The sequence below is a fragment of the Stegostoma tigrinum genome, chromosome X (assembly GCF_030684315.1).
Source record: "Stegostoma tigrinum isolate sSteTig4 chromosome X, sSteTig4.hap1, whole genome shotgun sequence".
Classification (NCBI taxonomy): Eukaryota; Metazoa; Chordata; class Chondrichthyes; order Orectolobiformes; family Stegostomatidae; genus Stegostoma; species Stegostoma tigrinum.
In genome coordinates, this window is record NC_081404.1 from 6,225,243 (window position 1) to 6,241,598 (window position 16,356).

General features: G+C 41.6%; 1 protein-coding gene across 6 annotated transcripts in view; it reads left to right on the top strand.

Annotated features, from left to right (window-relative positions):
* The window catches only part of tfcp2 (transcription factor CP2), a 116,785-nt gene extending 105,624 nt beyond the window's left edge, over nucleotides 1-11,161 (top strand). For 5 of the 6 annotated variants that reach the window (XM_048523510.2, XM_048523509.2, XM_048523506.2 and 2 more), the window contains 3 exons: nucleotides 4,407-4,549; nucleotides 7,253-7,304; nucleotides 8,567-11,161. In XM_048523510.2, coding sequence (XP_048379467.1) covers nucleotides 4,407-4,549; nucleotides 7,253-7,304; nucleotides 8,567-8,604 — 233 coding nt within the window. In that variant the 3' untranslated portion in view covers nucleotides 8,605-11,161. Of the gene's footprint in view, nucleotides 1-4,406; nucleotides 4,550-7,252; nucleotides 7,305-8,566 lie in introns of those variants that run through there. The other variant, XR_007246685.1, reaches the window with a different exon arrangement.
* Nucleotides 11,162-16,356: the final 5,195 nt, after the last annotated feature.

The window sequence follows — 16,356 nt, forward strand, 5'->3', positions numbered from 1 at the left end:
AAGGGAATAGTATGCATACGCTCGAAGGTCCCCCGAACCTCAGTGTTTCTCGGGGTCTTAACATTCATCGTGTATTCTCTCCCTTGTTTGTCCTGCCCAAGTGCATCACCTCATATTTATCCGGATTGAATTCCATTTCATTGGTGAGTCCGTCTGACCAACCACTTGATACCTGCTTGTAATCTAAGGCTGCTATTCTCTGGTCAAGTCTAATTTATATAAACTACAACAGCAACAGCCCTGACACTGATCTTTGTGGGACCCCACTAGATTCAGGCTGCCAGTCACAAAAACACTCAGTGACCATCAGCCTCTGCTTCCTGCCATTCAGCTAATTCTGGATCCTGTTTGCCACCTTCCCTTGGATTCTATGGACTGTTAACTTCGCTATTGCATTGCCTTCACCTGTACACCTTATCACATCTTTGAAAAATTCAATCACATCATTCCCCTTAACAAAACTGACTGTTCTTGAGTGATCCCTACCTCTCCAAATATAGATTAATTTTGTCCCGCAGAATTGCTTCCAATAACTTCCCTACCATGGAGGTTGGACTGAGCAGCCTGTGGCTTCCTCGTTTATCCCTTGTTCTCTTCTTGAATAATGGCACCATGTTGGCTGATCTCCAGTCCTGTGGCCAGAGAGGAGTTGAAAATTATTGCCAGTACTCCTGCTATTTCCTCCCTCGCCTCACTCAACAGCTTGGAATGCATTTCATTCAACCCTGGAGATTTATCTACTTTTAAGCCTGCCAGACCACTCAAAACTTCCTCACTGTCAATGCTAACTTGTTTAATTATCTCTGTCCTTCTCGTGATTTTGGTACCCATATCATCCCTATCACTCATGAACACCGGCACAAAGTATTCGCTTAGAACCTTACCTATATCCTCTGACTCCATGCACAAATTACCATTGTGATCCTTAATGGGTCCTACACTTTCTCTACTTTTTTTTATCCTTAATGTACTTGTAAGTCAACTTAGGATTTTCCTTTATTTTACCTGCCATTATCCTTTCATGTCCCACTTTGCGCTTCTAATTTAACTTCTCACATTCTTTACTCCTGTAAGGACTTCCTGATTTTTGAGCCCTTGAATTCTGCCATAAGCCTCACTTTCTCTTTATCCAATCTTGAATCCCTCAACATCTGTGATAATACAGACCATGAAGTAAAAGTCCTTTAGATTCTAGAGTAGGTGGCAAATTTGTTGTAAAGTTGACTTAGTGGCAGGAACCAAAAGATGACTTGTACTTTCACAACCAAGAATCTGTAATGCTTAGGGCTCGGTTCTTGACTCTTGCATTTTGTAGTTATACACTAAAAGATCCAGACAAAAATGTAGGGTACATGACAACCAATTTTTGTATAATCTGAAAATTTCTTTATATGGTTGACAGTGAGGAGGAAAGCTTTAGCCTGCAGAAAGGTAGAGATGGCCTAATCAGTTAGATAGAAAAGTGCAAGATAGATCTCAGTCTGAAAAATTGGAGGTGCAAAGAGGTTAGGCAGCACAAATAAACGAGAGATGCAAGAAAGTGGAAGAACTGAGGAATTTTGGACTGTGTACCCACCAATTCATTCTTGTAACAAGAGCAGCTATGAGGCTATCAATTCCCGTAGAGACCAATAAATTGAAAGAACCAAATTTACAGGACATTGGTTAGGCCGCTTGGAATATTGTGTTCAGTTCTGATGTTCCTGCCGTAGGAAAGACACTGTGAATCTTGAAAGAGTTCAGAAAAGATTCACAAGAATGTTGTCGGGGTTGGCAAGTTTGAGCTGTAGGGAGAGGCTGTATAGATTGGGGATATTTTCCCTGGAGCATTGGAGGCTGAGGGGTGACCTTTTTTAGAGGGTAATACAATCATGAGGGGCACGGATAGGATGAATAGACAAGGTCTTTTCCCCAGGATGGGGGTGGGGGGGCGAAGTCCAAAACTAGAGGGGCATAGGTTTAAGGTGAGAGGGGGAAATTTAAAAGTGACCGAAGGGGCAACATTTTCACAGAGCGGGTGGTGTGTGGATGGAATGAGCTACCAGAGGAAGTGGTGGAAGCTGGTGCAGTTACAACATTTAAAAGGCATCTGGGTGTGTATATGAATAGGAAGGGTTTAGAGGGATATGGGCCAAATGCTGGCAAATGGGACTGGATTAATTTAGGATATCTGGTCTCAAGGATCTGTTTCTGTGCTGTACCACTGTGTGGTTTGATTGTTAAACTAAAAATTAAATGTTGCTTCTCATTTTCATCTATTGGTCACACGATCTGCATAAATGGAACACGAAGTGACAGGCAAGTTGTTTAATAGAAGCTATGAATTTGTGTAAATAGTTGATTCAACAACTTTAGATATCACGGATTTACTGTAAATTCCCCAGCATGCGACACCATCAGTAACTCCAAATCCTTCAAATCTGGCTTCCTCAGGGGGAGTTGAGCTCATTTCCCTCAGTCGGACTTGTTTATCAAGCCATATCCAACAGCAATTATAATCTATCAAAATTTCAGGGATTTGATTGTTGTCAAAAAAAAGCACAGTTCTGCAGAACCACCTCAGCTTGCTTCACAGATGTCCTCAGGTTTTAGTCTTTGACGAGATGAGGAATCCCGAGTAGTGGAGCTACTGGTGAACACTTTCAGATCGGCAGCTCTAGTCATCCTTCACGTAGCCACTCATCAGCCTCGTCTGTCAGCTATCCACAGCCTTGAAGAAAGGACATTCTCTGGCAAGAATCATAGAACCATACAGGACAGAAGTCCTTCAGTCCATTGGATCTATACTGCCAAAAATACATCACTACCTGCATTAATCCCACTTTCCCACACTAGCTTTGTAGCCTTGAATGTTATAGCACTTCAAGTGCTCTTCCAAGTACTACTAAATGGTCGAGGTTATCTACCTTAACTGCTCTCCCAGGCGGTTCATTTCAGACCCCCACCACCACCTAGGTGCAAAAGCTTTTTTCAAATCCCCCTCTAAACCTTCTGCCTTTGGCTTTAAAATTATGCCCTCTTGTTATTTATTGACCCTTCAACTAAGGGGAACAGCTGCCCTCTATCCACCCTCCTACACCCTTCATAATCTGATCCGGCGCGATCATGCCCCTGCCAACTTTGTGTCTCCAAAGAAGAAAACCCGAGCTTATTGAGCCTCTCTGCACAGCTGAATTGCTCCAACCCAAGCAACATCCTGGTGAATCTCCTCTGTGGCTGCTGTAGTGTAGTCACATCGCTCCTATAGCATGGGAACCAGAACTGCACAGTGCTCCAGCTGTAGTCTAACCAAAATTCTGTACAGCTCCAACATAACCTTGCTCTTTATAACCTACACCATGACTCATAAGAAAGCATACTGGATGCTTGCCTTTAAGCACCCTATCAACCTGCCCTGTCACCTTCAAGGATCCCTCTGTTTCTCTGAGCTTCCCAGTATCTTGCTATTCATTGAGTACTCCCTTGCCTTGTTCCGTAAATCACCTAACATTTTTCAGGGTTTAATTCTATTTGCCTCGTTGAACAATCTGCCTATATCCTCCTGTAACCTAACACCTTCCTCCTCACTGTTAACCACCCAACCAATCTTTGTGTAATCCACAAACTTACTACTTATCACTCCCACGTTCTCATTGTCATTATTTATCAATATCACCAACAATGAGGTACCCAGCACTGATCCCTGTGCTATACTACTGCGCTCCAGGAGCGCGCACAGCCTCCTTCCACCACCCTCTGTCTCTCATGTCACTAAGCAAGTGACATTGTGCAATATGTTACTCTTTCGGACTATTAAAAACATTTTATTTTGAGCATCAGAAATTGGAGTTGGTCAGGGTACATGTTCTGAATTGGATGTTTTTATAAATCTGGCTTTTTATTTTGCAGTTTAGTGGCAACATCCTGCATTTTGCTTGATATGTTTAGACTTCAATTGTGTAACTATCAAAATGATTGATCTGTTGTCAAAGACTCTAAGAGGATGACTGGAGAAAAGGTTCATTCTCTCTGATTTTGTAGGTTGTATGTATACAGTGTTTGTGGAGGATTAGATACTCTCCTGTAATTTCCATATTTTGTATTGTCTGAAATCTGAAAATAAATGAGTTTATTGCAACAGACAGCTGAGAAACATGAGGATAAATTCATAAGTTCCATACACCAAGGACGTATAGTCAAAGGGAATATGGAGCACAGATGACCTGCAATACTGCAGTGCTGATGATGTCCTGTGCATCTAGTGACACCTCACAGGAAATCGTTGACATCTTCCATCTTCAGTGTTTATTTCATCATTTTACTTTGTATCTTGTGGTTGAATGCAAGTGGAAAAATGCTGAAGTCTTGTTAACTTAAAAGATCTGTTTAAAGCTACATCACTCACTTGGTGCATTCTTCTGTTTCAGTGTACCATGCAATTTATTTTGAAGAATTAACAGCAGTTGAAATGACAGAGAAGATTGCTCAACTTTTCAATATTTCTCCTCGTCAAATCCATCAGATTTACAAGCAGGGACCCACTGGTATTCACGTGCTTGTGAGTGATGAGGTAAATACATAGTGAATAAAAGTAAAATACTGTGGGTGTTTGAAATCAGCAACAAATACAGAATGCTGGACAAACTGAACAGGTCTGGAAGCATCTCTGGAGAGAGGAACAGTTAGTTTTAAGTCTGGTATAACTCTTCGGAACAAGAATACTCACTTTGAGACCCTTTTGAGATTCACTCTGGCCTTTTGCTGTCTAAATCTTAGGTTAATGCTCGGTATTCAATTCTTGTTTCAGATACACAAATTGCATACATTGTCAATCATCCCATGATTCATCCTTGGTGGAAGATCCATAATAAATAATTGAAGATTTATTTGGCATTTGTAGGCAACAAGAATTGGACCCATTTTGTCTCTGTCTCTGTAGCTGAGCACTCGTTCACTTTCTTGCTCAAATTCGATAATCTTTCCTGCAAGGTCATGAAGGCTTATTTGCATTTGTCAGGGAGGATTTCATGATGATTGTGAAGTTTGTTGCATCCAAGATATCACTGTTGATCTGATTTATGTCACGCTAATTCTTAATTTGTGATTTCTTTCCCTGCTGCAAGGTACTTTGGTTAGATCTTGCAGGGCATTACAAACTGTGATTAGACTTAAAAAGTATTGCATTGGCTGGAAAGTGCTTTTAAGGCTTTTGAGGATGTGACTGGTAGAGTTGATGAGGGGGGACCCAGTGGATATGGTTTATTTGGACTTTCAGAAGGTTTTCGACAAAATCCACCAAAAGATTAGCATGTAAAATTAAAGTGCATGGGACTGGGGAGGATCAACCGGGATACATTTTTGCTCCTTCAGTATGCATATTTCCTTAGTTCCTATAAAATATGCAAATAAGCCTTCATGACCTTGCAGGAAAGATTATCGAATTTGAGCAAGATAGTGAACGAGTGCTCAGCTACAGAGACAGGTGTATAGAGAACTGCTTGGCAGGCAAGAAACAAGTAGTAGGAATAAATGGGTCCCTAGCTAAATGAAAGGCAGTGACTCGTGGGGTATTGCAGGGATCTGTGCTAGGACCTCAGTTACACTCCATATTTAGATGACAGAACCAAATGTAATTTCTCCAGCCTTTCAGATTAAACAAAGCTGGGTTGGGAGTGAGCTGAGGGAAGGATACAGAGGTGGTTTGGAGTCATTTAGAGAAGCTTAGTGAGCAAATACATGGTAGTTGAAATGTAATGTGAATAAATGAGGTCATCAACTTTGTTACCAAAGACAGGAAGGTAAATTATTACCTGAAAGTCTATAAATTGAGGGGAATGTGCAGCGAGACCTGGGTGTCCTACACCGCCGAGGATGATGAAGAAAGCAAATACGGAGTTTGCCTTCGTAGTGAGTGGATCTGAATACACAAACGGGGATGTGTTGCTGCAATTGTACAGGGCCTTGGTGAGACCACGCCTGGAGTATTGTGCGCCATTTTAGCCTCCTTCTCCGAGGAGGGATGTTCTGGTGATGGAGGGAGTGCAGAGAAGGTTTACCATACTGATTGTTGGGGTGGCAGGACTGACGTATGAAGAGAGACTGGATTGGTTAGGACAGTATTCACTGGAGTTTAGAAGAATTTCATAGCAACCTATAAAATTCTACAGAACTAGACGGGGGCAATGCAAAAAAAGATCTTCCTCCTGATAAGGGAGAGTCCAGAACCAGGGCCCACAGTCTTAGGATTTCCAGGCCATTTCAGACTGAGATAAGGAGAATTATCTTCACCCAGACAGTGGGGAGCTTGTGGAAGTCTCTGCCACAGAAAGCGGTTGAGGGCAAAAAAATGGAATATTTTCAAGGAGTTAGATATAGTTCTTGTGGTTGAAGAGAAATAAGGGTATGGGGAGAAAGCAGGAATAGAGTACTGAGTTGGATGACCAGCCATGATCATAACAAATGGCAGATCAAGCTCAAAAGGCAGAATGGCCTACTCCTCTTTTTACTACATTTTCTACATTTTCACTCCTCCAAGTCCAGCCCTCTATGTTGCTCCTTCATTGGTGGCAAGGCCTTTTGTTGTTCTGCCCATCCTCACTTGTATCAGCGGTGAAAGGAGGATTGTTGAAGGGTGCCAGTCAAGCACACTGCTTTGTCCTGGATGGTGTCAAGCTTCTTTTATTGCTGGAGCTGCACCCATCCAGGTCAGAGGGGAGTATTCCATCTCACTCATATTTGTTATATCTTTAAGGTGTTTCCAAGACACATCTCAATAGAGTTCTAACTGATAACGTGCATATGCTTTTGTCACATTCCTGACATGTTTGTCTGTATGTAACCTACAGTACAACACTGCTTTATAAATCAACCTGATTGGTCTTAATGCAACAGCAGAGGCCACGCCTTCCTAAATTAATGCAGTGATATGAGGCAGGCTGTAGTAGATATCATGTTTTAGTTTTTAAGTGATGTGCATCCTTCACATGCTATCATTCCTATTCTTAATGGTTTAGTAGTACTGAGAATTTTGGAGGAGTGTTTATTTTCAGTTCAGCTTTAGGTTGAAATTAATTGCCATGGTGTTGCTGTTAGTCCTGTCCACGTTCCCAATGTGGTTTTAAGAGCACATCAAACAAGGCTACAGCACTGTTTGATAAATGTGTACTATTAAAGCATGTACTCTTTGTATTAGATCAGTTATCTTTCATTGTTCGTGATTTTGTGAATGGCAATTCTGTGGCTTGTACAGTTTGAGTCCTTTTTTGTTTTTCAGATGATCCAGAACTTCCAGGATGAGTCTTGTTTCATTTTAGACACATTAAAAGGTAATGTCTTCAGCACTAATGTTCAGGTTCAGTTCTCTCCTGAGCTTTTTGGGATGGTACAAACAGTTAGAGTAGTCGTTAAATCAAAAGCTAATCCTCCCGAGCACATAAACAAAAAAAAAACGAACTTCACATGCTGGAGTTCTGCAACATCAGGCAGAAATTGTTGGAAAATTCAGCAGGTCCGGCAGCATCTGTGGAAAGAAAGCAGAGTTAATGTTTCAGTTCCAGTGACCCTCCTTCAGAACAAACCACTGGGGTGGAAATCTTTCTTTTCATGGATGCTACCAGACCTGAGGTCTCCAGCAATTTGTTTTTATCTCTCAAGCACGTGCTGGGTAAAGATCTGACTGAGCTGCTTCAGCCATCTTTGAATACTTTGAAATTTCTGTATTTTTCGAAAACAGTTGTACTCCACATTGTCTACAGTTAAGCTCTTAGACTGCATTTGTTGATATTTTCCCAATCATAGGATGTGTTAGGCCTCTTGTAAGGTTATCATTTATTGACCATCTCTCCTTGTAAATTGATTGTGAGCCATTTGTCTTAAATACAACTGAGTGGTTGGTTCGGGTAGTTGAGTCAACCATATTTCTGTGGGCCAGCTGTCTCAATAGTTGCAAATTAGTATGACAAATTTCCTTTTGTCAGGGAACAAGTTAGGTTTTATGGCGATCCAGTATTGAACTTCACTACTGAAACTCACCTTTTTTTTATTCCACATTTACGGAATTCTTCAGCTGCTGGGATGTGAACTTCTTTCCAGAGCGTTCATCCAGTAACATAAACATTATACCGCCACACTATGGTTGTTAAAACTATACAAAAAAACTAAATTTGTCAGCCTCTTTTTAAAAATTCATCCAGTAATGAAATCTTTTTATCAATCCAAATATGTGAAGAGATAATAACTATTTATTTGTAGGTGGCTTCAACTACTGCAGCTTTTCTCGATGACTTGTCCTGTTCCTTCATGCAGTTCAGTGACTGCCACAGCCCTTCTCGTGATGATTCCTGTTATGGCAAATGCTCATTAGTCATGGTGACCATTGTGTGATAAGAATGATGTTCACATGGACTGATTATTTATCATTGCATGCGATTTGAGAAGTAAAATTATTTTATGACCACATAGCAACTTTACACTGTTCCTTCATCTGAAAATTGTTTCCTTTGGAAATATGAAAATTATAAATCCCACTTTTGGAAGAGAGACTGGGCTAATTTTGTTTTAATATCTTTCCCCCATTTCTTTCTTACAGCTGAGGGCAGTGACAGTTACCATATAATCCTCAAGTGAGTACTTTCCATGGATAGCATCTTCAGTGAATGACTTTACCCCTCATTTGTGGTTCTTGCTCTTGGGCAAAAAATATTTACAGGCCCTTAAAAAGATAAGAGGATGTTGCTGCCTATCTTGCTCATGTTGGAGGAATCACGATGGAATTACATACATGTTCAGCAGCATGACACAAGTGACTAAAGTTTGTTGAAACAAATTCTTACTGGCAGTTAGAGGCACAAGATTGTGTAATGGGAAAGAAGACCATATGTGAGCATGTGTTTCTGAGAAATTGGATTTTCCTGTTAAACTATGATGGAAAATTGCTCCTAATGACCATATGTTAAAAATATATTCACTGCTGACCTTGATTGGAGAGATGAATGGGCTGGTTAGAGCCTAACAAATCTACTGGTTGTTTTTCATGCTTGATTTTACACTTTTTCTCTTTTTCTGTTCACCATGAGAGTGCCAAGGGAATGGAAGCTAGTTCAGGCATGCATTTTGAATGATTTAGCCTGGTCAAGAGTTCCACTTGAGCTGCTTATACGTGCAGTAACCTGCACATGTTGAATCATCTAAATTTCAGTTCATAGTGAGTAATCTGGCCTAAACCTTTTGTGCAACTTGATGTGATTGAACCCTGCTTTGGGTGCATTGCTTTGACTGAGAATAGCTGGCTTGAATCATAACTTATTTATTTACTTGGGCTGTACTTGGAGGTTGAGTATCTCTCCAGCTGGTTGTGGATTTCCGCTAATTTTATGTTGTATATCTGGTTCTGGTTGATCACTTATGAAACAAGATTGCTCACCACATGTGCTAGTGCTCTCTATAGTCCTACCCTGCCAAGTGAAAACTGAAGTTAAAAAAGGTGGCTAGTAGAACAGTTTAAAGTGATTTCTAAAGTGTGTAAAATCAGACTGGTTTTTAATTATGCCAGCAGTATTGAAGATTGAATATCAACATATTCTTAACTTTTTATTTGAACACTGTAGTTTAATTTGTCTAATACTTAGGACAGTGCATAAATTAGGTGTTCCTATCATAGTTCACTGAAGTGCTCACCCATATTCTGTCCCACATATGGCTGTAACAACGTGGGAACCTGCATCGGGTACACTATCCAACGAAGCATTTATAATGGAAAAATCTACTGTCTTCTGCCTGATGGGAAACTTTTTTTTACTTTTCATTTCCAATGCTATAAAGACTTGCAATTCTTCAATTTCTACAAAGGCACTGAATTTGATTGTTCTGTGCATGTCTGTAACAACTCAGAGAAACCATGGAACCTATAATGGTGAGATTCTAAATAGGCTAGTTTGTAATCCACCTATTATTACACACCTCTGGAGAGCCAGAGATCCCAGTATATTAAAAGGAGTGGAGATTAACAATGGAAGCTCGTCCAGCAAAAGAATGTTTCACATTCCTCATCCTCAAGTACAGCTGCACAACTGCTAAATAAGCTCTTTAAGCCTTTTTTTAAAATGTAGATATTGGTGGAATTTAGCCACTCAAAGTAGCATCATTTAGGATTGGGGAACGTTGGGTGCAAATATCTAACTATATACTATTTTTACAAAAAGTCAGCTAATTGCTTTCCCTGCCAGTGACAATTAGCAATGCCCTCAAACTCCAGTTGGTTTCCCTTTAAGAAATATAAGGAAATGCATCAAAATGGAAGTGCTGAGAGGTTTGGACACTTAAAATTGAAACAGGGCTTGCAACTGAGGGAGTGGCTGAGAGAACCAGTTCAGTTCAGTGAAGTTGGACTCTCTCCATTGCATACTTTAGCATAATTTTTTTGTTTAATCAAACTTTTTCATGGTTTCCCCCTTCCTCTTTTCCTCCTCCTTCCTCCTTTCACCCCCCCCCCCTCCCCCATACTTAAAAATAGATTTTTGGCTGTGTATGGTATGGCAGACTGTCTCAGCAATATATTTTATATTGTGGGTTGAGACTTGAGAGCATCTTGTAGACCAATTGCAACAATATAGAATTGATGATTTGAAGGCATCCCTCTCAGTTGTAGCTGCTGTACAGCGGCATGTTTGCAGACCTTGAATGGGCTGGCACATTTTAATTGGACCTCTGAACACAAAGCATTTCCAGAGGGAATTTGGGGAAGAAAGCAGTGTGGTGATGGCTAATATCCTTTTTATTAAGGTGACATTTCATGTAATGATGTCACAATAAAATATGTTGACAATTTTTAAGTATTTTTCCTATGCAAGTGGATTACAAAATGTAATAAAACTGAAACACAATGACAAGCTTGTTTATGCATTGTACAACTTAACGTGATATGGCAAAGTATTGCCGTCACTACCTGTGACATTTTTCTATACGTGTATAATCCATAAAATGTGCAATTCACAATATGTTGGATTGATAGTAAATTGTGATTTTAATTTTCTAGCTGTCTCTGGTTTATGACTGTCGGGGTTCTGTCTGGAAATTGAGTAATTGAGGACAAAATTTTGATTCCCTTAAAGCTGTTTAATTTGTATTTGTTGTAAAGTTTTTGTGTGACCTGTGCCCTGTGGAAATATAATAAAATTCAAGAGTATCCTTTTTTATTTGATTTGTAAAAGTGAAACTCTTTCAAAAACTGGGAAGAAGAAGAAATGAAAACTGGATATATATGCACATTAGGATATCCAACTTGAGACCAGTTAAGGCTGAATCAGCTAATTAGTTCACTGCTTTACTTCTCAATGTAATTTTGATGTATGAAATTTGTTGTGGTGTCCTTTGTTCCGCCCTTTGTCAGTGTGTGGACAGGAAACCTAAAGCAACGTTCTGAGAATTTCACATCAACCACAGAATGTGTCTTTGCATTTGTTTCAGATGAATGTCCTTTTACAGTGGTGTTCACGTTAATTAAAAACAGCTTTTGAGACTTTCACTTAAGCTGTAAGACATCTTCACATGTCACTGTCAAAGTAATACAAAATCAAACCAAGAAGTTGATGCACAAAAAGAAAATGTAGTATTTGGTGTACAGTTGAATGAGCTGAAATGGTCACTTAGTACTTTGGTTGCTCTTGTCTGGAAGTATACTGTGTTTTGATGCACAGTCTGCTATACATACAGCCCCTGGTTTGCAGTGGGTTCTATTACCAAGTCCCTACGCAAGTCAGAACACAATGCAGAACAATACAAGCATTTGTAAGTCCAGGAAATGTTTGTATATCAGGTCTTTAACATTATACCCCTGTTTGTAAATCGAGAACCCATGGAATAAGGAAGGGATGGCAATTTTTGCAGAGAAGTAATGGAAGAATTGGCGAGTATTATTGGCCCCAGTGAGCTACTTCTCACTCTGAACCCCCCCCCCGCGCCTCCAAAATCTTATTCAGGGATTGCCATAATTTCTTCTGTGGAAATTTGTTTCCATGAGTCTGTGCCAAGGCAATTTACACCAACACCAGGGCCTACCTTCAGTTCCTTCTACCCACCACTATATTCTGAATAGAATTTGGGTTTGGGTAATGTAAAATGGTCCGCATATAGTGATAGATGACTGCATGTTTCAGCCAACCAACTGAAATAAGTTGCAAAAATACCTTGTTTTGAATGCTGCGATTGGTATTATGAAATTTGAGAAGATCGATTAACCCTTGGGTGAAAATATGAAGCTGAATTCTGCATTAATATGAGAACCATTGTTGTGACGGTAAGTTTTGAAAGCGCATTCCCATTTTATGAAGGTAAACCAGAGGAGCGGCGGTGGTCTTACAGATCAATCACGAGTCCACAGTGCTATTGCGACATGCATTTTTATTTGCATGCTTTAGCCAAGAGTTGCAGATACTTATGGTTGAGGCTCCAAGGTTCTTTCCATCCTATGTGGAATCTTACTAACTGCTATTGGTGTGTGTTGGAAGGCTTTCCAGATAATCATGGTGTTTGGCCACATTATGAACACGTCATCTTTGGACATCAAGTCCAGGAGTGGGGCTCAAACAGTCGCTGCTCTGAGGCAGTAAGGTGCCTCATAGGTGGGTCAGAGACAAATCGGAGAGAAATTTTTTTTAATGGTGGCAAAGAACTCGTGGTTGTAAATGGTTCTTTCAAATTGAAGGATGGTAGGTAATGGTGTACCCCAAGGGTCAGTGCTCAGGCCAATTTTTTTTAAACCATCCGATTCCAGCCCCGGGCGACTGTCTGCAGAGTTTGCACATTCTTCCTGTGTCTGCGTGGGTTTTCTCCGGGTGCTCCGCTTTCCTCCCACAGTCCAAAAATGTGCAGGCTAGGTGGATTGGCCATGCTAAATTGCCCATGGTGTTCGGGTGGGGGGGGGTGGGATGCTGCAAGGGGCGGTATGGACTTGTTGGGCCAAAGGGCTGTTTCCATACTGTAGGGAATCTAATCTATCCAATCAAATTGCTTGGATGTTGGAATGCACAGTGAAATTTTGAACTTGAGCTTGTGGAAAGTAATAAGCATGATCAACGACAACAGGAGATAGGATGGCAGAATAAGCAGTCAACTGGCAGACAGAATTTCATTAGAAAATTCAGAGGCTGTGTCTTTTGGGAAAAGAGATAGGGAGAGGCTCTGTAAACATCTGAAGAGTGTGCAGAGGCAAAGGAACCTAGGGGTACATGTGCATTGATCTTTAAAGGTGACAGGTCATAGTGTGGTTAGCAAAGCTCATGTGATCTTGAACTTTAGCGATGACACATCAAGTACAAAAGCAGGATTGACCCCAACTGGAGTATTACATTCTGTACTGGCCACTACACTTTAAAAAGATGCAAGGGTCCTTGAGGGTACAGAGATTTGCTAGAATGATTTTGGGGATGAGCAATTTTAGCTGCACGGTTAGAATGGCGAATCTGGGGCAATTTACCTTAGAAAAGGAGTTTGCGATTTGATAAAGTATGACATTACTTTGTAGTTTTTATTTCACTCAGGTTGCAGGCAGGACTAATATTTATCCCTTATTCTTCTTGAGAAGGTGCCTTGAACTGCTGCAGTGCCCAGACTAAAGCTTGACCCACGATGCCATTAGGGAGGGAATTCCAGGATTTTGACCATGACATTGAAGGAATGGAGATATATTTCCCAGTCAGGATGGGGAGTGGCTTGAAAGAAAACTGGCAGGGGCTGGTGTTCTCATGTATCTACTGCCCTTCTTCCTTCTAGGTGGAAGTGGGTGTGGGTTTGGAAGGTGCTATTTAGGATCTTTGAATTTCTGCAGTGCATCTTGTAGACAGTACACACTGCTACTGAGTGTCGGTGGAGGAAGCGGATGCTTGTGGATGTGGCACAAATTGAGCAGGTAGCTTTTGCCCTGGATGTGTTCAAGGCTCTGACCTGATTTGATTTATTATTGTCACATGTACGAAGATATGATGGAAAAGTATTGTTTTGTGTGCTGACCAGACAAATGCTACCTTCCTTGTGTATGCTGCCTGATCTGCCGTGTTCCTCCATCTCCACACTGTTATCTCTGACTCCAGCATTGGCAGTTCTTAGCATCTTTAATTATGCTAGTTGTTTTCCCAAGCCAGCAGGATTTGTATTTTGCAGCTGGTGGGCACGTTTCTGGGGAGTGGAAGGTGTTACTCACCGCAGTACTCCTAGCTCCTGACCTGCTCTCGTTGCCACTGTGTTTGTGGTGAGTCCAATTGCGTTTCTGGTCAATGGTGTCCCCCAGGATGTTGATAGTGGGAGATTCAGTGATGGTAACGCCATTGAATGTCATGGGGCAGTGGTTAGACAATCTTATTGGTGATGGTTGTAGCCTGGTGTTTGTGTGGTGTGAATGTTACTTGCTATTTGTTAGCCCAAGCCTGGATATTGACCAGATCTTGTTGAACATTGGTCTGAGGAATCACAAATGGTGCTGAACATTGTGCAATCACTGGCAATCATCTCCACTTCTGACCTTAATGGAGGGGTAGTCGTTGCAACTGTGAAGGCGGTTGGACTTGGGACACTACCCTGAGGAGCTCCTGGGCTTCCCCCATCATTGAGGACGGGAATGTTTGTGGCGTGAGTTGTTTAATTGTCCACCATCATTCACGACTGGATGTGGCAGGATTCTAGCTTAGATCTGATCCTTTTGTTGTGGGACTACTTGGCTCTGTCTGTCACTTGCTGCTTATGCTGTTTGGCGTGCAAGTATTCCTGTTTGGTGGCTTCACCAGGTTGACACCTCATCTTCAGGTATGCCAGGCGCTGCTCCTGGCATGTCCTCCTGCACCCTCCATTAAACCAGGACTGATCTTCTGGTTTGGCAATGGTTGAGTGGGGTATATGCTGGACCCTGAGGTTACACGTTGTCCTGGAGTACAGTTCTACTGCTGTTCATGGCCCACAGTGCCTCATGGATGCTCAGTCTTGAATTGCTAGATCTGATGTCTGTCCCGTTTAGCACAGTGACAGGGCCACACAACACAATGGAAGTTATTCTCAATGTGAAAGCAGGACTTGGTCTTCACAAGGACTGTGTGATGGTCACTCTTACTGATACTGTCATGGACAGATGCAACTGCAGCTGGCAGATTGGTCAGGATAAGGTCAAGCATGTTTTTCCCTCTTGGTTCCCTCACCACCTGCCACAGACCCAATCTAGCAACTATGTCCTTTAGGACCCGACCAGCCTCAATGTGTGGCACTGCTGCCGAACCACTCTTGGTGGTGGACATTGAAATCCCCCACCCAGAGTACATTCTGCACCATTGTCACCCTCCAGTGCTTCCACCAAGTGTTGTCCAACATAAAGGAGTATTGATTCATCTGCCAAGGAAGAATGGTATGTGGTAATCAGCAGGAGGTTTTTAACCATGTTTAACCGAAGCTATGAGACTTCATGGGGTCCAGAGTTAATGCTGAGGACTCCCAGAGCAATTCCCCTCCTGTATACTACCGTGCTGCCACTTCTGCTGGGTCAAGCCCTGCCCCAGCAGCGGGACGTATCCAGGGGCGATGAGAGTGGTGTTGAGCACGTAATCTTACTCATGGAATAATACCTTACAGCCAAGTTCAGGGTTGATAGGGCTGTTTCTGCCGGTCTTTTCCGGTGCTCAGGTTGATGCCAGGTGATCATTTCTTTGAGACTTTGTCGCAATTGATACAACTGAATGGCTTGCTGGGCCATTTCAGTGGGCATTTGAGAGTCAACCCCATTGCTGTGGTCTGGAATCACTAGGAACATACTGCCCACAAGTGTGGTGGAATATTAATGATTTTTAAAATGGACTTTGGAAGGAAATAAGCCTTCAATGTGTATGGAGCAGGGAAATGGGACTCACTGGATCTGGGCAGAGAGCTGACAAGAACTCAAAGGCCTTTATTCTGTGCTGTAAGTGACTCTAGCTCTCTAATCCCTTGGGCGTCACACCAATTGTATCTTGCCAACAATTTATTAGCTTTTGTGCTCCTGCGATGCTGCTTGGCCTGCTGTGTTCATCCAGCTTCACACTTTGTTATCTTGGATTCTCCAGCATCTGCAGTTCCCATTATCACTGAAACAATTTATTCTAACAGTTTTCTGTTAGGTAAACAGTTCTTTATCTCAGTCAACACCAAGGGCTCTTTATCACCTTTTTTATGGTGCACATCATTGCGTGTCTTTTAAATATTTGAATGAGAATTGCTTTATTTGGCAGGAGGAATGCGATGGGACAGCATAGGATAAAGGGTAGAATTCTAGGTGCGGTATTAGGTGTATCTGCAGAAGTCATTGAAGGTGACTAGGTCAGATTGAGAGCACTTGATAAGACTTGCAGAATTCTGAGATTCATACAT